The sequence below is a fragment of the Ictalurus furcatus genome, chromosome 15, assembly GCF_023375685.1.
Source record: "Ictalurus furcatus strain D&B chromosome 15, Billie_1.0, whole genome shotgun sequence".
Classification (NCBI taxonomy): Eukaryota; Metazoa; Chordata; class Actinopteri; order Siluriformes; family Ictaluridae; genus Ictalurus; species Ictalurus furcatus.
Genome location: NC_071269.1, coordinates 4806417 through 4829682, shown reverse-complemented (window position 1 = coordinate 4829682; position 23266 = coordinate 4806417). Strand labels below are relative to the sequence as shown.

Below are 23266 nucleotides of genomic sequence, written 5' to 3'. Positions count from 1 at the left end.
CCACCATGCTCACACCATCCAGTCATTGATTATTTTCTTATAACCGCACACACCCAAGTGTTTTAATCCTTACTTTGAATTTCATCTCAACTCATTGTCTCGTCCTCAGAGGAGAAAACATCACACAAAAACGCTTCTGCATGCCATCTCTCAGCACGACTGAAGATTTAATGGCTCTTACAGCTTGTTGCTTTGTGTAGAGGTTTGTTTTGGCTCTGCTTCCCACCATTTCCAGATTCATTCTCCAACTTGCTCTGTTCCAGCCTGGAGCAGCGACTCGTCAGCATTTTACGCGATGCAGCGAGGTCCTCACTTTTTCCACCCTGGCCTCTTCCTGCATTCTTCCATCCATTGTTTAGGACAGTCATGTCATGTTTTTTTTTTTTTTTTTTTGGTTAGAGCAACAGGAAATGATCCGTCAACAGAATTTGAAGCTTCTGGAAAAGGCCAAGCAGATCCTGTCCCTGACCCCTCACTATTTACAGAGGTGCACTTATCGGAAGCTGATGAACTCACACCCATTCTTTATGAGGTGACAGCAAAATCGATTTAGTTAAAGAAAACTGTGCATTTCTTGTTTTTATGTGTTTTAATTGCATGTTTGCTGTTTTTCTAGCACATAAGTGCTTAGGGTCTTATTTGACCGAACAAAGCAAAACACAGTAGAACTGATGTGTGAAATACTGAAGTTTGTTCTTAATTTAAAAAAAACAAAACAAAACAAACAAACTCAAGCTGTTTCTGAAAATCGTCAAAAAAATATATTTGGTCCAAACACTGAATTGGAATATAAATAAAATTAAACAAGGCATGCGATCCTAGTTCTGTTCTCTAAGCTGTGAATTTTTTTTCTTCCTTCTAATCTGCATAAAATAGCTAGAAAACATATGGAACGATATACTCTAGGCATTTATACAAATATTCAAAATATTGCTTTTCTCTAGACATTAGGTACAAATGCTAACAAATGACATTTATTAACAATCACGCTCTAGTGCAGCTTAAAGAACGCAAAGCTGCTAAAGGCGGTGTGTGCTACAGAGAACAGCAGGTCGCGATACGCCGAGAACAACAAGGCAGCTCTCTTTCCTTCGTTCTGAAAGAGAGGAAGAGAGAGGTATGGAGAGAGAGAGAGAGAGCGCGAGCGCTTGCTCACATGGGAGGATGATTTAGTGTGTGCTGCCGCTACAAGTTCACATTTCTTACAGAAAAGTATACTCCAATAGTGCAGATGAAAGACAGGTGATAATATTAAAAAATGAGTTTCAGTCTCTTCTCAGATTATTCACAAATAAATATGCAGGTGATTTCGTTAACATTAATCAGAATGTTATACGTTCATTCTTGGTTACATAGCATACATGTGCTTATGTGATAGTGATAGATTTTTTTTTTTGTTTTTTTTTTTGGTAAAATATATACAAAACTACCAGAAATACCCGAACTGGAAAGACAATAGAGATTAAGACTGAAGATGAAGATTCTATGCAAAAATAGTGGAGATGAAGTCACGGAATCGTTTGGCGTATTGTTCTGGATGAACTGTGGATATTTCTGCACCAGCCTGTGTGGGAGAAGAAAAAAAAACACAACAAAACAAAAGATTGTATTCATTTCAATATTTAAAATTTAAGAAGAATAACGCAAGTACAACATGTACATAAATGTATGGTTTGTGTAGAATTTCTCACCCCGTGCTTAACAGTCTTAGCTGCATGCGCGGCTTTCTTCTTGGTATCGTACTGCGTCAACACATCTATGAGACCCATGAAGTACACCTCCCTCTGCGGCGCTCCTGGAAAACGACACAAAAACGACATGCTTACTGTACAACTCTCTCCACCAATCAGAGCCATCAGGGTCAACATATAGTCAGCACTTCCTCGGTTATCCACTTGACCTAGTGTTCTTGCCAAACAAGTGAGGGAGAACACACTTCCTAAATGATGCGTCAACTCTTCTCAACGTTTCCAAGAAAACAGCTACTGCGTCCTCTCACCTTTCCAAGAAACTAACCTGGGGCGCTTTTCACGGCGTAAACGTCCAAGTAGGGGTCGAACTCGCCAGGGCCCATGGGTTTAAAAGAGTTCATGTAGCCGGCAATCCCTTCAGGTGACGTGCCGTAGGAGCCGACGTGCGGTGTCGGGTTGACGCCGTTCTCCGCCTCCCCTTCGTCCTCGCAGCTCGGCTCCTCCGCTTCCTCTTCCTCACGCTCGGCCCTCACCACGTCGTGGATCCCCAGCAGCAAGCTGTAGTCCATTATCTTCAGCTTTACCAGGAACTACGAAATGCAGGCACGAGCATAAATAAACACAGATCATCTAAACCTAAATGGATAATCTGTGATTTAGGGAGAAAGCCAACGCCGCTCCTCGAAAGCCATATATTCATTATCTTCATATTCTGATTGCTCACCTTTAAAGGATTTGTTGAAATTTCTTAGACTATATCAGGGTTGAATAGGAACATGCAATATCTTGGCTATATATATGGTGTAGTATATACAAAGACTACAAAGACTTGACTATTTATTATGCAGTCAACTAATCATGCAGTGACCTGATACACACACACACACACACAAAAAAAACCGTGTCAAAAGCTATAGTCCACTTCATAGAGCTCGTATTGAGCATGAGACACGGCCAGTCTGTTGGCCTGCAATAATAGCTGAGAGTGCAACTAAAACAAAGCGGAGTGTGCCAATGTGTTATTCTTTCTTGCTGGCACAAGGGGAAAAGTCAGTTCTCACATCCACTAGTGTTGCCAGAACAAAAGTCACCATTTAGACTTTCATAATATTTATGTATTTACAGAGGCGAGGCCAAAAAAACCCTCATTCAAATGTTGCCACAAATGTCACCACAGGGTATGAATAAACAATAAATCAAAACTAGACGTCGACCGTGAGTAGATTTTATCCTTACTAATTGGGGCGGTATGTACCTGCCGATAACCGATTAATCAACCAAAAGTTTTTCAAATTGATTCTGAATGAAAATAAAATTAGTAAAATATTGCTTAAGTTTATCACAAAAATAAACAGTACTGACGATACCATGAAAAGGCACAGTATTTTTAAAAAATACATATAAATATTAATATATATATATATATATAAACTATTAATAAATATTAAAGTAAATAAAAGATACACACCCAAACTGAACCAAAAAAGTAACACTCCAAATAGCAAAAAAAAAAAAAAAAAACAACAAAAAAACAGAGCAGTCCAAGATTAATCAAAAAACACTTGAAATAACAACAAAATTTGTCAGTGATCGTTTTTATTTCGCCTCTAGAGGCCGCTCTCGTTCCGTATAAGTACAGCGGACCCTTCTCAGCCACGGACGCAACCGGGAAAAACCATCAGTGTGGATTTTTGCCGATAACCGATTGATCGTTCGGTCGCCCTCTAATCGAAACATCCATGCATTCATCGATTTAAGATCCCATTTTGTACTTTTAAGTTTATCTATTTTAATAGCTTCTTTTCAAAATGATAACTCAATTGTCCAGTTAGGGTCCCTTTACTAAAAAGGGAGTTTTCTTTGCTAAAGAAAGTGAAAATCTTTCACCTTCCATGGTTCACTAGGCACAATTGATAATATTTACTATGTCTGTGGAGGTAAACTGCATGTTTATATTATTATTAAAAATTTTTTTTAAAAAGCCTGAAGTAGCATAAGCTTGCTTGGTAATTTCATTGATTTTGTCAGCTTCCAGGTTTTAACCTAAAAAGGTAATGTTTCATTCAAAAAAAGAATTCTTATTAACTTCGTGCTTCTAAGTAAAGCAAAACCATTTCAATCACACCACACTGTTGTGCAATCAAAATCCTCATTTCTATGGATTCGAGGACATCGCTAATACGACGTCAAGCGATTGACTCTGGTTTGAATTCTCGTACCTCGACATCTCTGTTGAGCTTCTCCAGGATCTTCTCTTTCTCCTCCTCGGTCACGTACACCTTTTGCATGTTGTTCCTGAAATCTACGTCCTTGAAGGTGGGTAACTCTTTCACCTGCCGTCACCATGGAGACAAAAAAACCCAACAAAAACAGAAACACGGTGTCACTCTAATGTCCTTTTATTCTTAAGGAAATTTTTATTTCTTTCTTAAGGGGAAAAAAAAAAAAAAAAAAAAAAAGTGTTAGGGGTCAAAACTTTTCTGTCATACCTTCTCTTTATCACTGGCCTCTCGAGACACCAGGGAACCCTGCATTAAATGAACAGTTCAATTAGAATTGTGCACTTTTTTATTTATTTATTTATTTTAAACATGCCTCACACATGTCTCAAGTGATGACTCGTGATAAAAATCACAATAACACACAATAAAACACATCTGCTTGGTTGTCAGAACTCCCCCTTGTGGCAGATTATTATTAGTACAGCTGGAAAATGCTGCGAACAGGAAAGAACGTGCTCTGCTGCGAGTCAAGCTCTAGACCCTCTCACCTTAAGATCGTATTTCCTGTGCACGATGAGCCGGTGGCTGAACATGTTCCTCATGACGATGAGGTAGGTGTCCTCGCTCTCCACGCTCACGCGGTACATGCTGAGGAACTGAGGGAGGAGCGTGCTGCCGTGACACTTCACTATGTGCTGCAGGAAAGCACAGAAACCACAGACCCAACAAATCACAGATAAACAGATTTACAGGAGAGATGTTCAAACGGATGTCGTACAGCCTTGTGTCTAAGGTTTGAAGACAAAATTAAGGACATCCTAGATGAGCAGTGTGATAAAATAATGTTTTACAGCGATGTCAAATGTAAGGAATAAAACATTTGCTGGCGTACCGTTACAGGAAAATAACTAAACAATGGGGTGATGCGATGCTACCACAACAACACATTCTGAAGTGTTTTATTCCTCTTGTACATCATGCATGTCATTTATTTATTAAATATATCCTTTTTTATCCATTTATTTTACTTTTTACATTGAAAGTCTGTTCCTGTTATCGCAGCTAGAAACATTCGTTCCCTCACCAGCCTCTCTCTCGAGAAGTTAATAAGTAAAAAAATGTGATTCATCAGTGTAAACTCCTGTCCTGAAGACTTTCCAACCGCGTCGTACGTTTCAGCCTTACCTGTTACAAAGCACTGAAACTGGAGACTCCTTCCAAAAACGCTAAATAAAATGTCTGCCACAGACAAGTCCCAGTGTAAGTTGTTACTATAGAAACAACATAGAATGAAGGACACTACAGTCAGAACGGCTGTTTTAGAAAATTTATTAACACCTTCTGACCAATCAGCTTGGAGAACCCAACGGTATAAACCAGGGCTGGGCAATATGACAATTTTCATCATATCACGATACTCATTTCTACGATATACGATGCGTATCAAGATATATAATTTAGCTAACAAACTGTCCACAAAACAGTGGTAAAATAAATAAAAACCGTTAAACTGAGTTTGCCAATACTTTTATTAATGCCTGCAAAGACAAAAGATTAAGTTTTTTTTTTTAATTACGCCAAATAAGCGGCATCAATTCAGTACCGTTTAATTTTTAATTATTAAAAATGGAAAAAAATACATCACCATGCCAACGATATCTCAGAAAAGTGTATCATAACATTCTTCATCATGATCGTGATGATACATCGAAATATCGCCCAGCCCTTAGTATAAACTGAAATATTCTCAGCTGCCACCGAATGCCACATAGTTCACATCTGTTTCATGCTGTTCACAGTGTAACAACAACTGGCTATTCTTTAACCTCACCAGGTAAGCTATTACAAAACCTTCAAGTGTTGATTGAGTTCCACTGAGTGCATATTACAATCAGAGCTGAGATGTTGCCAGAGAGCAAAAACAAAACAAAACAAAAACAAAAAAAATGTTTCAAGGCCGCTTGCAAGCTCGAACTTCAGTTTGTGACGCAGTAAACATTCCAAACTCTTGAAATCGAGCCCTCGGGATGTCTGCAGAAGCTGGAAAGCCTCCAAATACTGGAGCAAAGCGGCAGCTCTGATCGCTAGGAACATTCTCCTGCAGTGAGAGCAGACAAAAGACCCTCGCATGCTTTTATAAATGACTGACCATCTACTGCAACAGGGTGATAATGTCCCTGTTAATGTACTATAGACGTTAACGATTTAGCGGTTTTTAATGTTTGGAAAAGACACGACTAAGCAAATCTAAACTCTTTTCCATTTATTCAGGAATAAGTACAGAAATGTAGAAACATATGACAGAAAGACAGAGTAATTACGCATAAATTACGTGCAACATGCCAGGAACTTTATCACGTGCCTCGCTGTTACAGGAAACGAATCAACGACGAGGTCGTGATGTCAAGAGGAGTTACTGTTACTACTCTGAAGTTGATTATTTTCCTATAACTGCACATCCCAAAGTGTTTTACTCCTCTTATATCACAGCAATTTGCCAGAGCTAGCAGCTTTTTATTTATATATAAAAAATAAAAATAATTTTAAAAAAAAACACAAACAACAACACACTTTTTTCGGTTTAAGATAGAAGGTAGAACATTCTCAAAACAAATTCAGTTCCTTTCACTTATGTTAAAGGGAGAGTTCACCCAAAAATGAAAACTCTCATCGGTTACTCACCCTCATGTCGTCCCAAACCCATAAGACTTTCGTTCATCTTCAGAACACAGACGAAGACATTTTTTATCAAACCTGAGTGATTTCTGTCCCTCTGTTTATAGTCCAGATAACCAAAACTTTCAAGCTCCAAAAAGTTCATAAAGGCATCGTAAAAGTAATCCATGTTACTCCAGTTTTAAGACTGGCCAAGTCCAGATCTTAACCTAACTGAGCAGCATTTCACTTCCTGACGAGGAGACTGAAGGGTGAAACCCCACAAAACAAACAACTACTGAAAAAGGCTGCAGTAAAAGCCAGGAAAAATATCACAAAAGAAGAAACCAACAATTTGGTAATGTCACTGAGTCGCAGACGTGATGCAGTTATTGCAAGCAAGGGATATGCAATCAAATATTAAGTGTTATTTACTTTAATTTGCTTCAAGCTTTATTTGTTCCTATACTTTTGCTCGCCTACACATTGGGTGATCTGATACAAAAGTTTTATTTCGTTTAACACATCTAGGTGTAAATACCAGGAAATAAAACCTGAAATCCTAAACTCTCTTCTCATGTCCGTCTTTTGATCTCAAACCCCAAATGTCTTTGGCTCTACAGCAAAAAGAAATGAACTGGCCTTGCTGTTCCGATACTTTTGGAGGGGACCGTATATGAAAATAGTGCACACCTTCTACCCTGATTCAGATTTGAGCATTAACCCTCGCTGTGGTATGAAGAAAATGAATCGACACCTTTTAATCAATCAGATTCTGGAATCCAACAGCGCTGTAGTATAATCAAAAATAATGGGACATCTACAACGCAATAAAACGTTTCTTGTAGGTTCACAAAATCAAACTGCTTCATTTCTGCACCATCACAGAAGAGTTGACAAGAGAGACAAGAGTCAGGAGTACGAAACTAAAGTACTTTGCCTAAACCTAGGAAGTGATATGGAAATGTACAAGACCGAAAGCTTATGAAGGTAACACGCACTGTACTCTGTTGCCCTATTTTCCTTTACTGGAGGCCAGAAAGGCGATAAAAATAGACAAAGAGTCTGAATTCAGATGGATGATTTTTCAGGACACAGCCACCCATGTAGAACGAGACCAGAGTGTAAAAATGGACAGTTGGATAATGTCTGTGAGCTGTTTCACTGTCGTCATCTTGGACATTATCTTAATACTTAACTTTAGATTGCAGTCATTTCAGCAAGAAACGCTTTCCCAAGAGGTTGAGCAAGAATACCTTTCAAAGCTGACCTTTGGATTAGCGTCAGAAGTGGTGATGCTAATTTTGTGGTTCGCTGTTTACGCCAGTGAACATCGCTACTACACAGTATAAAACCTTTTAACTTCCTCAGAAATCTAGTAAAAGAATGCCTCAGGCAAAAGGCAGCCGTTTTTATTTCCTCTTTCAAGCTAGTAAGCACGTGACGAGACATTTAAACCGGTTTTACGGTTAAGTACAGGTCTCGCAGTAAGAGGCGCGAGGGTACCTGGTGATATTCGGACAGGATGCTGTGCATGTCGGCAACGTCCTCGCTGGAGATCTGCTTCACCACCAGAGTGCGGTCGTATGAGGTGAAGAGGAGACCCTCGCCTTGCCCCTCACCCTTCACCGGGGGACTGCGGGTCAGAGAGGCCTGAGGGATCACACACACACACACACACACACACACACACACACACACACACACACACACACACACATCAATTCAGATCCACAGAGATCAATTAAAAAAAAAAAATCCTAGGAGGTTGAAAGAAAATTAATTTTACCAAAACAACCCTAGTGTATGTTGAACGGAATTTTTTTCCCAGATGTGCGTCAAGCAACAGCAAAAACAATAACAGCAAGGCTACTGAATAATCACCAGCTCCTCCCATTTTTACTGACCAGAAAGCCCGTAGCCCCACCCACTTAGAAGCTGCGGTCTCGTGAGCCAAAACAAGAGGTCCCGTTACATAGGGAAAATGACCGTTACCAAGAGCAATTGCGCCTTTCGCGTCCTGTGTCCTTTCCCCTTCAGTGACACACTGTATTAATTTATACTATTTTTCTTTTGCATAGTTCATACTCTACTACTCTAATATACTGCTGAGTGTCATTTTTGTATCGCTGGAAGATTTGTACTCCTTTACCTTCTTAAATCTTCTGGCTGTATCCATGAATATTCAGCAATATCCTAATTAAGAACTCCACCATGTCCTGTTAAGCGCTAATAGACCAGCTCACATTTATGACACAAGAGGGACCTTACTCTTGTGAAAAAAAAAGCATGTGGATGAATTTACTCACTCAAAATACAAACAAACCAACCATTAAACCCAAACATGTTTTTTAATTTTTCTCTTGAATTCTTAATTTGTTCCCTTAAAACAGGAAATTTAGAACATAGCGGTGCAAATGCAAAATGTCTGACATTGCAACAGTTTTTGTTACGTTGAATGTGAAAATTTTTTTTTAATATACTACTGGAGAAGCCTAGTGTCTTTTTTTTTGCTATATAGGCCTGTTTCAATTCATGACTGCACATACCACAGTTCCTTTATCGCATGTTGTTGCCTTATGGCAACAATTACATTTTACCATTTAACAAAATACTCGGCATACATAAACTTGTTTAAATGACAAAAAAAAAAAAAAATTGTCATCTTCTCAGACAGCGTTACATTTTTTTTCTTAAAGGAACTAACTTAGATAACTTCCTGGTTATATGAACAAAGTTAAAGGTCCCATTTTGTCCAGTTAGGTAGGAAAATAGTAGTTTTGTATTATTGCCTATCAAAAATGAATTGAGATAAGACCAACAGAATTACATTTAAAATCTGCGCTGCCATATTTTTCTGCTGTCAGGTGTGCTCATGTTGGAGAACTACGTTGAATGACCACTGCGTTCTATTTTTCCCTGTCGAAGGTCAGGTTTCTCAGAGTTCCCAAGCACAACCGTCTGCAGCATAAAAACCGTGCTCGGATTTGCGAAGGTAAGCAATAAAACCGGCATTTAATTTCCAACAGTTTCCATACGACATCAGAGTGAGCGTTAGTACGTTAGTAATATTTACTTGATGAGAGCGCTCTACTGCATCCTAAACAAGGTTCTAACTCTGAGAGCTAATATAGTTCACCTGCTGCCTGAGCAGCAGGAAAAGATGCATTCTAATGCACTCATGGTGAAATATTTCATACCTGGAAGTCCAGATCCTCGATCCCGAAACGCTCTCGGAGGTTCCTGAACACTTGTGGGCAGTACTCTTTAAATTTGAAATGCCCCGGGAGGTTCTCTCTGTTTAAAAAAAAAAAAAAAAAAAAAAAAAAAAAAAACTCTGGTCACAAGAGACATCAGCAGATTTATGCTTTACTGCCGGAGTGTGTGGGTTCAGGCAATCATGACTTATCTTCAAATACAAAAAACTTAAACACATCCCTGCATTTTCATAAAGGTTTAAAGAGCAACACCAATGACCTACTCTACAATGACCACTCAGGAATTATTGGCACCCTTCATGCAAAAGAGCTCAGACACATGGACATTTTAAACACAAAAATGTTAGATTTTCGTCTAAGTAGTCCAATTTGTTTCTAGAAAACGCTGGCTTCAAAATTATTGGCACCCTTATGCTCGGAAAAGTGTGGACGCCCAAAGCAAGGTCGTCCGCAATCTAATCGTGTTAATAAACTCGGGGCTGGAAATACACCGACATATGGAATCGAATCAGAGAAGAAACTATTTCATGGACACTTTAAAGTCCCCATGAAGGGCCTTGAAACACACAGAGTTATCAGAAGTGTTGATCCAATTTCCACTGAAACAGGACGTCAGGGCGTGATATATCAAGTAGCCCTGCCCCTTTTAAAAATCTCCAATAGCGTTGAGCTTACCTCACAGCCCAGGGCTAAGCCGTACTTGACAGATAGTACCATAGATTTGTATAATGTTTGGGGCGGGACACTTCAGATTCTTTTCATCAAAGCGTTTGATTGGACAGAAAATCTGATGTAATGCAGAATGAAGTCGTCAAAATTGTTGATCCGTATGGGCGGTATAGAAAATAGAGGGCATGCACAAGGATCAAGGCTTTTGTATGCATTCAGGCTTTGCTTAATGTATTTCCCCGGCGTCGAAATCAGGTACTTATAAATGTCGAGAAAACCGATTTCTGGCCGCATACCAGTGTCCATAGTCCACAGGTTCTTGGGCAAGTTGTAAGGGTCACTGTCGAGTCCAACTGCATTTAATTTAAGCTGATAACCGTTACTTATACTAGCGTTTTCGCAGTTTCCCCCTATTAAAACCTGGCATTTTGCTGGATGTTTTGCCACTCGGTCCAGCCCAGGGGAAAGTGACCTCGATGCATACCCTCTATACTCTAGCTTATAGATAACTTTAAGGCGACCACAAAACAAAACAATTTTGTTTCACGGGGCGTATCAGTCTAACTTCAACCAACTAAATGAAAAGATGTTAAAGGGATTTCCCCCCCACAATAATTGCACTGGTGTTGATCTGTTAATGCTATAGATGTGCTGTGTGGTGAAATTACTTGTTGAAAAGATGGTTCTGGACTTTGATTTTGGTGTTGGCTTTAAAGTCATCAGGGAGAAGCATAACAGGGACGGGAACCTGGTTTAGATCGTTTATCTGAAGAATAAAAAGGACAAAGAGACCAAGAAATGCAAAGTAGTGGTAAGGACATTTGATAGAAATGAGGAACACAACCACATGCATGTTGTGGAAAAGAACATTTCAAAAATAACCACCTACAAACATGCAGAGAAAAGGATTTACATGCTATAAAAGCTATTTGGACAAAAAAAAAGTCACATGACCTTCGAACCATATACGCCTAATAGATACATCTTTAACCATTAGTCATGGTTATAAGTGTTGTATTTACATAATGGGGACTATTCTTTTGCATGTGGTGTATACGCGTCTAATTTCAGAACCGCCTAACGTATACACGTCAATCCGCTAATGTATGCTCTTTTTACACTCTGATTCAGTTTATAAACTGTAAATATAAATCGCATTGCTACTTTTTTCTGGTACGTGTAGCTGGTAAACACCACATGTAAATTGTGTTTCCGCATTCTACGGGGAAATTTGTTACGGTTATCTTCCCCTCCCACCCGTTTTTCTAGAAATCCCGCCTCCTGAACCAGGACTGGGCATGGATAAAGAACGCGTGCTCTGATTGGACAGCGTGCATGGCGACCTAACCTATCGTAGCGCAGGAATCGAGACATGTCGGAATACAGGTAGGGGGGAAAATAGTGGGGTTGTTTATAGCCATGCTAGCTAACTGAAAAGGGAGGCGCCTGGGGAAGTTGAAAAGCAGCTGAAAGACCTACCGAATGATTTACTCCCCACATAAAGACGCTGAGCACCGGGTCGCTGGCGCGGAACACCTTCACCTTCTGCTGGACGAAGTTTTTCTTTTTAGTCTTGGTTTTAGCGGCCAGCATGAGAATGGGGCCGGAGGCGCTGCCGGGGTTACCGAGAGCCGCCATCGCGCTGCTTCGCCTCTCCTCGGTTCCTCTCGGTTCCTGTTTTCCGCTTCAGCTGTCACTCACAGTCCAGAGCGAGCGAACACACACAAACCCAGAATTTTTAAAAGATTATTTTTTCGGGTTTTCTTTTGTACTAAATCTCCCTGCTGTAGCAGACAAATCACTGAAATAGCCCTGCCCCATTCCAGGGGAAAAAAAGACGCCTGACAACCAAGCGAAAAAAATCCACTGCAACTTGGGAACTTCTGCTGCGGCTCACCTGGGGGCGTCGTCACCCCGCGTCTAGATGGACAGCTCCGGGAGCCAATAGGTGGCGCCGTAGACAGACCACGTGATCTGCTTAAGCCGGAAATATGTTGGCACAAAGCCCATATATGACATACATAATAGGCACTCTACAGTATTACATTATATACACACACACATAGTATATACAATACTGTGCAAAAGTCATAGGCACATACAAAGAAATGCTATAAAGCAAAGTTGCTTTCATAAATAATGCAATTAAACATATCAATATACAGTGGGGGAAATAAGTATTGAATGCGTCAACATTTTTTTCAGTAAATATATTTCCAATGAGGTTATTCACATGAAATTCACAACATTAAAGTCCATAAATAAAGTTATGTGTAATAAAGTGGAATGACACAAGAAAAAAGTATTGAACATGCTAAGGAAAAGCAGTTCTCCAAGGCAAGGTAAGGCAAGGAACCAGCTGAAATCCGTAACTAATTATACTGCCTATCTGTGCAAATTAATATCAGCTGGGTTAGTAAATTGATGGTCTATAAAAAGGCTTTTCGTTACCAAGATGTCACACAAGAAACATCCCATGATGGGTAAAAGCAAAGAGCTCTCCCAAGACCTTCGCAACCTTATAGTTGTGAAACATATTGATGAAATTGGATACAGTAAAATGGTAAATGGTCTGCACTTATATAGCGCCTTTATCCAAAGCGCTTTACACCGTGTCTCATTCACCCATTCACTCACACACACACACTCACACACCAATGGTAGCAGAGCTGCCATGCAAGGCACTAACTTGCCATCGGGAGCAACTTGGGGTTCAGTGTCTTGCCCAAGGACACTTCGGCATGTGGAGTTACGTGGGCCGGGAATTGAACCACCGACCCTATGATTAGTGGACAACCCACTCTACCATGCGCGAGGAGCTCCTTGCAAGATTTCTGACCAGGGAGTCAGAAGAATAGTCAGAAGAGTAGCCCTACAGCCAAGGACCACTCGGAAAGAGAGAAAACAATAGGCAATGCACTCCACCGCCATGGCCTCTATGCACGTTCATCCGGCAAGACTCTATTACTAAAGAAAAGGCATGTCGAAGCTCGTTTAAAGTTTGCTACGACTCATTTGGACAAGCCTATGAAGTACTGGGAGAGTGTAGTCTGGTCAGATGAGAGCAAAATGTAACTTTTTGGCTATCATACTACACACCATGTTTGGAGTAGAAATGGCACTGCACATCACCCTAAAACACTAGACCAACAGTGAAGTTTGGAGGTGGAAGCATCATGGTGTGGGCCTGTTTTACATCACATGGTACTGGCAGACTTCATATAATTGAAGGAACAATGAATGGAGCCCTTTACCGGGAGATTCTTGAGAAGAATCTGCTGCCATCCACCAGGATGATGAAGATGAGACATGGGTGGAGCTTCCAGCAGGACAACGATCCAAAGCATAAAGCAAAGTAAACTCTAAATTGATTTCAGAGAGAAATAAAATCAAGGTGTTAGAATGACCCAGTCAATCACCCGACTTGAATCCAATTGAACACGATATAAAGACAATATGTTTAGAAGAACGAGCTAGAATCACACCTGAATATTGCAGCCCATTAATTTCTTCATACAGGAAGCATCTTGAAGCTGTCATTACAAACAAAAGGCTTCTCCATTAAGTATTAAATAAATTTCAGTTAGCGTGTTCAATACTTTTTTCCTCGTGTCATTCAACTTTATTACACATAACTTCATTTATGGACTTTAATGTTTGGATTTCTTTACATGTGTGGATTTCTTGAGTTAATACTGATATCTGGTGAAAATTTCATGTGAATAGCCTCATTGGAAATATATTTACTGAAAAAAAGTTGACGCGTTAAATACTTATTTCCCCCACGGTATATATTTGAACCCCTGTGCACAAAACAAGCTCCATGAAGACATGGAATAGGCACATAGGTGTGATGGTCATGTGTCCACATAGTTTTGGTTATATGGTCTATTTTCGAGTAGGTAAAAGTGACCGGTCAGATATGAAGCTCACGGGACAAAGAAAGACCACATTCATGGCACGATTGTTATTAGCTGCCTGGTCATAATGGCTGTGGTTTAAATTAGGCTAGTAGTTTAACTAAATTAGAAAATATCACTTATATCAGTAAAAATCAATCCTGGGCACATTTCTAGCTGAGGTTGAGGTAGAGGTACATAGGTACATAGTGGTAGGGTTCATTAAAAAAAACAAACCCTGCTGGCTTAGGACACACCCATTTACACCCATTTTTAGATACAGATTTTTATACTGCTAAACACATATGGATAGTGGCGCTGCGTTACAACCCCAGTAACATTGCGTACCCTTCACATAAGCTGATTTAAAAACGTGTGTAATCTTTGATATTCTCAAGCTTTCCGTTCGGAGACGTTTATTTATGGTTTATGGAATGAGTCTCCATTTCAGTGCTTTGTAACAATCAGAGGTAAAACTTTATTTTTGAAAGTCTTCACAACAGAAGACTTTGTGTACTGCAGTTTCTTGGTAACATGCGAGAGAAGCTGGTGACGGGAACGTTATATAGCCGTTATAACGTAGGTCATTAAAGGAACTAATAGTTTTGCGGACATTCCACGGCATTAAATGTAACTATTAACAAATTTAATGAATAAAATTAACACATAGGCTAATTATCAGTTTTGGCAAATTGCTGTAGTATAAGAGGAATAAAACACTTCAAAATGTGCTGTAATGGGAAAATAATCCACCCTCCCACCCCCAAACATTTGCCATAAAATAATGTTTAATCTGTCCAATATTAATCATAAGGCTGAAGCACACATCATATATTTATATATATATATATATATATATATATATATATATATATATATATATATATATAATATAATATAAATATATGCACCTTACATTTAGTTTCATTTTAATGGAGCTTTGGAATGAGACACAGTACATTTTCACTTTTAATAGTAATATAGCTATTTGTTTTTTATTTTCTTAAAGTTCTTGTACTTTGCGGCTTCGCAGAGCCTCCTGCGATCACTGGCACACACACCGATACAACAACAGAAATATGAATATTTGTGCATTTTCATTTTCAGCATATTTTTTTTCCTTCTATGTATTCTGGAGTGAGAAAATAGATACCCGATTTTTTTTTTTGGACAATCATAATGTATACCAATTATATTATATTATATTATATTATATTATATAGTAGTACAATATATTTGAAGGGTGTCTTATTAAATTTTTTTTTTTTATTCCTAAAATGTGCCATCAAAGCCCGGTGTTTACTTTCAGCATGAAATCAAACTTGACAATGAAAAAAACAAAACAAGAAAAAAAAAACAATGTTGACAATATAAAAATACATGGTATTGTAGTTCCTTAAATAAAGCATCAATCTATATATAAAATATTATATTGAAGTATATAAAAATATGCCTTTTCAGATAGAGTAATAGCCATCAGCTTTCAAGAACCTATCACCCAATGGCAACCACAAAAAAAAAAGGATTTATGTACAAACGACTTGTGTATTAACGCTCAGGCTGTCACAACAGAAAGGATCGAATGTTTTCCCAAATCATGTGCACGTACGGTAGTGTTGATGTCTTGGTTACATGAAATACATGAACATCTCCAAAGAAATACAATAATACTCTGGAATAAATTAAATGCAAAGGCATAATTTTGCTTTCATACATATTAATTTAGTCAGTGTATCTTTGGAGAGAGGGAGAGGGGATGGCAGGGGAGGCGGAGAGAAAAACGGCACTTACGCCCGCTTTAACAGTATTTACGGCCTACTCAGAGATACACAAGACAAAGGCAGTGATGGCTATCACAGAAAAATGGACGCTACTAAGTGGCCAGGGTGTAGAGTCTCGTTTCGAAGTGATCTACCACGGGTGGAGTGATGGAGTGTCTCGTTGGCTCTGTGCTTACACGCTGCAGGACCTGTAGAGGCGTATGGCAGTGACGTGAACCTTCAGTTGATGCGTTGGATGGAGTGTTTGAGCGAGGAGCGTGTGTTTCCCGTGTTGAGTGGTTTTCCCCTGGGGTCTCATGGCCAGGCAGTGTCTAGCACGAGCGGCTCGTCCTCCCGTCTCCCATATGCCCCTCCCCTCCTCTTCCTCGTCTTCCTCCTGGCTCAGAATTGTGGCACCGTGTGCCCCGTCTCACTCTCCGTCGCACGGTAAAGTGCCATCTTCGCTGGCATGGGACGGTAGGGTGATGCCTAATTCGTCCACGCACCAGCAGTGTCCGCGCTGCATGCCTTTAGAGGACCGACACTGAGGAACAACAGGTACACACTTAAACTAAATGTACATGCGTTATAAGCAGATGAAAATACGACATGTCCTTCTTTAATTAAAAAGTCTACCGGAACTATAGGAGTACTAATTTGCTTTCCAACATAAAACTTGCATGCAAGAAAATCATAGTTAGAGCATTCTGAGAGTTACAAAGGTCAGTCACATGACCACCATTACTTATTTACATACATTTATATACACACAGGCTGTCTGAAGCAATTTTGTGCATCTACCTCCCTAACTATAGTTTCTACTCCGTTCGTCCATCCGTTTTCTGTACCGCATATCCTACACAGGGTCACGGGGAGCCCGGAGCCTATCCCAGGGAACTCAGGGCACGAGGCGGGGGACACCCTGGACGTGGTGCCAACCCACCGTAGGGCACAACCTCACACACACTCACACACTACGGACAATTAGGAAACACCAATCGACCTATAATGCATGTCTTTGGACTCTAGGAGGAAACCCTGAAGCATGGGGAGAACATGCAAACTCCATGCACACAGGGCAGAGGCAGGAATCGAACCCCCGGACCCTGGAGGTGCGAGGCAAACATGCTAACCTCTAACCCCTTTATGCGCTTAAGTTTATTTAAGAATACATTCGTTTCTAGGCATCTTTCAACAGTATGTGAGTTTGTATTGTGTTTTATTATATTGAGTTCTCAACACTTGATATAAAGGCTGTGGGATTACGACTGCGTTTCTGTCTTAAGACCTTAAACACATTCTTTAAGTTGGTATATACACCACTTTTTTGTCAGTTTCAGCTTTTAAATGATATCCACATATGTTCTAGCATGGATCCAGAACATACTAACTCCTTGAACCTGGCAATATTATATAAAAAATATTATATATAATTCATTACACATTATCATTTTATAGTATTCCACTATTTCAGGTGGACACATCAATACATTTTATTACAGTTTGTCATTATTGAGCACTGTATTATCACCATTAAGGCATGCTGTATTTAAAATTTCCGTTACATGATAGAACTGGAGCTCAGCTAAACTTCTCCGCTCATATGATCATGGTTTTACGGTCATGCCTGAGAAATGGATAATGTTTGCTACTGTTATGCTTTCTCACACCTTTATTTTTGTCCCCTCTGTCTATTTAGATCATGTGAAATGATTACATATGCATCGTATACCTGCTTTTTCCTGTAGAAGCCACGCGTGTCGCAGTTGGGGATGTAGATGTCACGATCGGACTGGAAAACGGTGAGTTCGAGGCCACGCAGCACGGCGTTGAGCAACTTCCGGCACGGAGCCTGAAGAGGAAATGAAAGTACAGAGGAAAAAGATGGGAGATTGAGAAAAATGAAACGGACGTTCCGGCTCACGCATGAATGTCTGATCTGAATGCGGATAAGAAGCGCAACAGTACGTGTTCTTTTTGAGGTTCGGTGATTAGATCTGTATCACGGCGCACGGCGGGTCGGACGTCTTTATGCGTTATTGGATCAAAAGGTGGGATGCTGAAACATTTGGGACGTCAGGCCACGATGATTCGGGTGGGAAAACGTAAAGGCTTTGCAAGGGGTTTCTCAGGAACGGGGCTTTAGGATTCATATCTTGTTCGAGTGTTATAAAGGGGAGAGTTTCGTGGGGGGTTTAATTGGGATGAATATAAAGTACGAACAAATGAAATGTGAAAGAAGAAGCAAGAAGACACCAACCTTTTCAATTTCACCGCTGTGGGAAGGATGTGGACCTGCGAATACAAGAAGATGAATGAGTGCTGAAAGGCGTGATGAATCCTGAAATAAAAGATCATTTGTGTTATTATGCAGATAAAATGTGAACCCAGTTTCAGTTTTGCCCTCACACAGGCCGTGTGTAACGCAATAGCTGTTGATGAACAGCAGATGGAGACGTCTGGTGCATGAATCAGCACCATGAGAATGTGGGTGACACTGACATGTTCTCACACACACGGTCCTTCCCTATTTCTTGTTCCCTTTTTTCCTGTTTGACCCATTTCATTTCAGTCACACATGCCCAATTTGACACACATAGGATTGACACAAATGCTCACGCACACTGACAGTAAGCGGTCTTATAGTCACTCACTGAAGTCACTGAATTGCTTTTGCACGGCAGTGGAATTTATTGTCATTGCACGCAAACTGACAGCTATTCCGGGCATTTCAGAGGCTACGCATGCCCTTCTTCTGCTAGCGTTTCTGTCATCCCTGTGACACTGACACTGCAGCACAGTGACCAAGGTGAGCGTCTGATAAGGCATCCGTGGAGCCTGAAACCCATGCTGCTGCTGCTGCTACATGCCGGTGTGCTTAAAGCGGATCACGGCGTTCATTCTAATTCTGCGTGCAATGATACAGCATGACTCAGAGCTTGTCATGCTTGAGGACTGTACGCCTGCGAAAGGCAATGAGCTCTTACCTGCAGGGTGGGGTTTTTCGGTGGGACTCGTCTTGATCTGCTTGGTGCATATGCCTCGGCCCTGCAGCAGAGCCTGGAGCGGGCTGTGGTCGCGTGGAGGAGGCATGCAGCGCAGGCCCTTGGCACAGCTCAGCGTGTAAACCCCGCACGGCTCCCCTAAAGCCAGCACAGCTGTGTTGGCCGCACCGACGGGGTCCCGAGAAGCTCGGGAGTCTTTGCAGGACGGGCAGATCTTATGAGGACCCAAGCGACTGGCCAGAGTCCAGGATCCACAGTGAGCGATGAGCAACAGGACAACTGCCGTCAAGTTCAAGAGCAAAGGCATGTTTGCGCTGTGGGACTCCGTGCTCCTTAGCCCGTTCGTATACGTGCTCCTTGGCCGATGCTATTTCTGGAGATCTGCTTCTCTCGCTCTCTTTTTCTTTTCGCTCGGTGCTCCGTTCAGCCTGAGTGCCAGAGGACACGATCCTGAGAAATGCACAGAGCAGCAGCTTTTAAAGATCTGAAAGGCGGTGATAGAGAGAGAGGGAGAGAGAGCATGGTTATGACACTTTCAGGGGCTGGGACTGAGAGAGAGAGAGAGAGAGAGAGAGAGAGAGAGAGAGACTGAAAAAGAGAGAGAGAGAGAGAGAGAGCAAGGAAAGGAGGGAGGGAGAAGGAGAGAGGGGGGAAGAGAAAGAGATTATATTTGCTTTCAGAAATGATCAAGCTCCATTCCAGCTTTTCTTCCTCCGTTCTCACATCTGGAAGCACTCCTTTGCCTGAAATACAAATGTGGCACACGTCAAAAGCCATGCAATGCACCGTACATGAAAATGTCACACCGTTCTGGTCACGTTTGCCATGGTAACACACAGAGGGCAAAGGATTCAGCTCCTCTCGTGCCTACACTACTGCACTTCTTTCAGACTTTCTACTCCAGTCAAAAAAATACTGAAAAGACTATGTGCTCTGGGTTGAAGTGCTGTATCGCCAGAATAAGATGACAATGCAATCATTTCTATGGTGCGGAATCATTATCTGACTCAATCTGACTCTTGCATGTGTATTAGTTCTGAGAAACTTTTCTCAATGTCCAGGTATGATTGATTATCGAAATCTCCACTTAAGTAGCATGTAACACTTGGATATATCCATGCCTCTATTCATATATATATATATATATATATATATATATATATATATATATATATATATATTTTTTTTTTTTTTGTGTGAACATCATAACACACGATTATGTCGAAACATGCAGCTGTCTGTTAAAATGCCGTTATCTAGATAATTGTGGACAACACGTTAAAGAGCACAAGACAGTCTGTTGAAGTGGTAAATAATATTACAGTTAAGATTACTTGACATTACCTAGGTTTTATTGTGCAGTACTTTGGCAGACACTTGTTGTTTTTGAAAAGTGCTGTATAAATAACGGTGACGACTTGACGATCAGTTTATTCGCCCAGTATGATCTTCACAAGAGATTTCATGCCCAAGCGTGTATCCTTTCACCTAAATACCATTACAACTAGGCTGTAAACTGGGATTTTTCTCCCTTTATGACAGTTCTCAGCCAAATAGTAGTGTCTTCTTTCTTCACGTGACTGTGTGGAAACTTTCCTGGAAAGACAGAAACAGAATTTAAGAGTCATTCGAGCAATACTCTCAAATGCAGACCTGTTCAGATCTGGTCTTGTTCGAAGTATGACATATGAGTCAGCTGAAGTTCCCCGTTTCAGAGGAATGCCTGTTGCCTGAACACTGGGAATGCAACCAGATTGGAGATTTCTCTTTCCTCTATTCTGCTCAGATGTTAGCCAGCTGGTGTTGTTAACGCAATATCGGCAGAGGTGATCAATTTTGGCAAAGGGAGTAAGGTTACCTGCTGTGTTCTTTTTCCATATAAGGCTAAGTGCAGAACCAATGCTTATTTTCTACATGTTCCAGCAGGGAAATGTTCCAACTGTATTGCAAACCAATGGGGTGGGCCTTTATGTTTTCTTTCCTCCGAAATTCTCTGTCAGAACAAGACTCCATCCCCTCCACCCATTGAGATAGCCATTCTCTCCCAAATCCCTTTTTCAGATGTGTACATCACCCATCACCAGCCATCCAACCACATGTAAACCCTTCACACACTGCTACTTTAAATGCACAGCATTCTGGAAATGTTTTTCCACACAGATTCATGCGTCTTTCCATCTTGACAGGTGTCTCCGGCAGAAGCTTTTAACTCTTGCTATTTCCATAACAAGGCTTTAAATGTAGATTGCATGTGATTTTTCATCATCTTGCTCAGGGTTGTGGTGGATCCAGAGCCTAACCCAGGAACACTGTGAACAAGACGGGAATGCACTAAGGATGGGACGCCAGTCCATCACAGGACACCATGCGCACCAATTCACACCTAGGGACAATTTATTGTAGGCAGTCCACCTACCTGGAGGTTTTTGTGAGGTTGGAGAAAAATGGAGAATCCAGAAGAAACCAAGTTTTGTTAAAGCCAATGTTTCTTACACCATGTTTTGATGACTAGTATGGCTGCAGCTAAGAAAATTATTCTCCTCAATTGGAAATCAGCCCCTGGTTTTTTTTTTTAAAGGTGACTGTCTGAGATGGCCCATGTGGTGCAGATGGACCAACTGAGATGTTGTGACATGAATGCATAGAAACATTTTTCCAACATTACATTTTTAGATGTATTAAAGGGATTGAAGGTGGAACTCATGGTATTTGCAAGTTTTTCTGCCAGTGATGCCACAGTCATACATGGCCAGGAGTCCAAGAGAGAAAAACTGCCTGATAAATTGGGTGGGAGGGAAGTTATTCTCTCTCTCCCCTGTCAGTTTAAGCGACGTTAGCCAATCATGTTTACGTATGCGGAAGAGGGTGTATAATGTTTACTTCTGAGTGTGTTAATCTGCCTGCAGCATGAGCACCAGTTTCAAAAGATATGGTTGGCTGGCTTCACATGTCTGGAGAAAGCACGTGTTAGCCTTCACCCTCCCTGGTTGGTAGCTGTTGTATGATAGTGGAGAGCTGGCTGGTAGGTGGGAATTGAAAGGAGAAAACTGGTTGAGAAGTCGGGCTGCTTGTTTTGCTTGTTATTTCTTCACTTGTTAATAAAACACTTTAAATAAAATGTAAACGTTCCTTAATGGTTCCTTGGGTGGTTAACACGTCATATAAACGACACACCAAACAACAATATAGGGTGCTAGATATAGATGGCGGAGATGGCGGAGGCAGACATCAAATACTGCATCGTGAAAAAGACAGCTGACTTTTGGAAGATGAACTATATCTGTTCCTCGCCATCCTTCTCCCTGAGGCTCAAGTTCCGCCTGTTTAGCTCCATCGTGGTACTGATGGCAACCCACGCCTGTGAGACCTGGAACGATCAACAAGCATCAACAAGAAGCTTGCCGTCTTCCAGCAGAGGTGCATACGATGAATCCTTAATATCTGATATTCCGATCAGATCACCAACAAAGAGGTGCTCTGAAGGAATGGCATCAATCTGACTCAAGCTCCACGTCATTGTCGCCCACAGGAGACTCTGGCTTGCCACGTCCTCTGAATGTGGAATCATCGGATCCCTAAGACCACATTTGTGGCATTTGGCAGACGCCCTTGTCCAGAGCGTCTTACATTTACACAACTGAGCAGTTGAGGGTTAAGGGCCTTGCTCAAGGGCGCAGCAGTGGCAGCTTGGTGGTGCTGGGATGTGAACTCATCTTCCACCTTCCGGTCAGAAGTCCAATGTCTTAACCACTGAACCACCACCACAATGACATGGGTATCACCAGGCGCCAAACGTCAACGAGAACGCCCCCAAAACACGTGGAGAAGAACGTTCATCCAAGACCTACATGCATTGAACATCAAATTGGGCGATATTGAGTCCAGAAACATTGGAGAGAACGTACTGCTCGATATGCTACATAGAATGGGAGGCTTTAAGTCTTTTTTCCCCCTAGAGAAACTGAACTAAAGCTTTGTATTGAGTCTTTGACCACGTCTATGGATAACCGCATACTAACGCACTAATTAGTATTTCAAAACAGCATATCAAAATAGTGCGCTACAATACTATTTAGTATGCTAGTACGCTGTACCACTTGACGTTTCTCTGTGGCGCGTTAGTACGCATGCGCTGGATTGTGGCTCG

At 41.0% G+C, this 23266-nt stretch overlaps 2 protein-coding genes across 2 annotated transcripts; both read right to left on the bottom strand.

Moving 5' to 3' along the window:
* Positions 1 to 674: 674 nt before the first annotated feature.
* Positions 675 to 12356, bottom strand: pip4k2ca (phosphatidylinositol-5-phosphate 4-kinase, type II, gamma a). Its single transcript, XM_053643757.1, has 10 exons — positions 11935 to 12356; positions 11124 to 11221; positions 9769 to 9865; positions 8075 to 8221; positions 4462 to 4608; positions 4181 to 4219; positions 3911 to 4024; positions 2017 to 2281; positions 1692 to 1795; positions 675 to 1564 (listed from the first exon to the last, which is right to left on the bottom strand). The coding sequence occupies exons 1-10, from the start codon at positions 12091 to 12093 to the stop codon at positions 1484 to 1486; spliced, it is 1251 nt and encodes a 416-aa protein (XP_053499732.1). The 5' UTR covers positions 12094 to 12356; the 3' UTR covers positions 675 to 1483.
* A 3141-nt stretch (positions 12357 to 15497) lies between these two features.
* Positions 15498 to 20067, bottom strand: igfbp6b (insulin-like growth factor binding protein 6b). Its single transcript, XM_053644478.1, has 4 exons — positions 19102 to 20067; positions 18375 to 18409; positions 17847 to 17966; positions 15498 to 16658 (listed from the first exon to the last, which is right to left on the bottom strand). The coding sequence occupies exons 1-4, from the start codon at positions 19424 to 19426 to the stop codon at positions 16545 to 16547; spliced, it is 594 nt and encodes a 197-aa protein (XP_053500453.1). The 5' UTR covers positions 19427 to 20067; the 3' UTR covers positions 15498 to 16544.
* Positions 20068 to 23266: the final 3199 nt, after the last annotated feature.

Excerpts from the sequence above, each read along its gene's own strand:
- pip4k2ca (XM_053643757.1), bottom strand. The coding sequence starts at position 12,093 with ATGGCGGCTCTCGGTAACCCCGGCAGCGCCTCCGGCCCCATTCTCATG. Across the intron at positions 9,866-11,123 it reads CAGAACCATCTTTTCAACAA|AGAGAACCTCCCGGGGCATT; the intron begins GTAATTTCACCA and ends TTTTTTAAACAG. Across the intron at positions 8,222-9,768 it reads TCGAGGATCTGGACTTCCAG|GCCTCTCTGACCCGCAGTCC; the intron begins GTATGAAATATT and ends GTGATCCCTCAG.
- igfbp6b (XM_053644478.1), bottom strand. The coding sequence starts at position 19,426 with ATGCCTTTGCTCTTGAACTTGACGGCAGTTGTCCTGTTGCTCATCGCT. Across the intron at positions 17,967-18,374 it reads ACAGCGGTGAAATTGAAAAG|GCTCCGTGCCGGAAGTTGCT; the intron begins GTTGGTGTCTTC and ends TTTCCTCTTCAG. Across the intron at positions 16,659-17,846 it reads GCTTCTACAGGAAAAAGCAG|TGTCGGTCCTCTAAAGGCAT; the intron begins GTATACGATGCA and ends GTTGTTCCTCAG.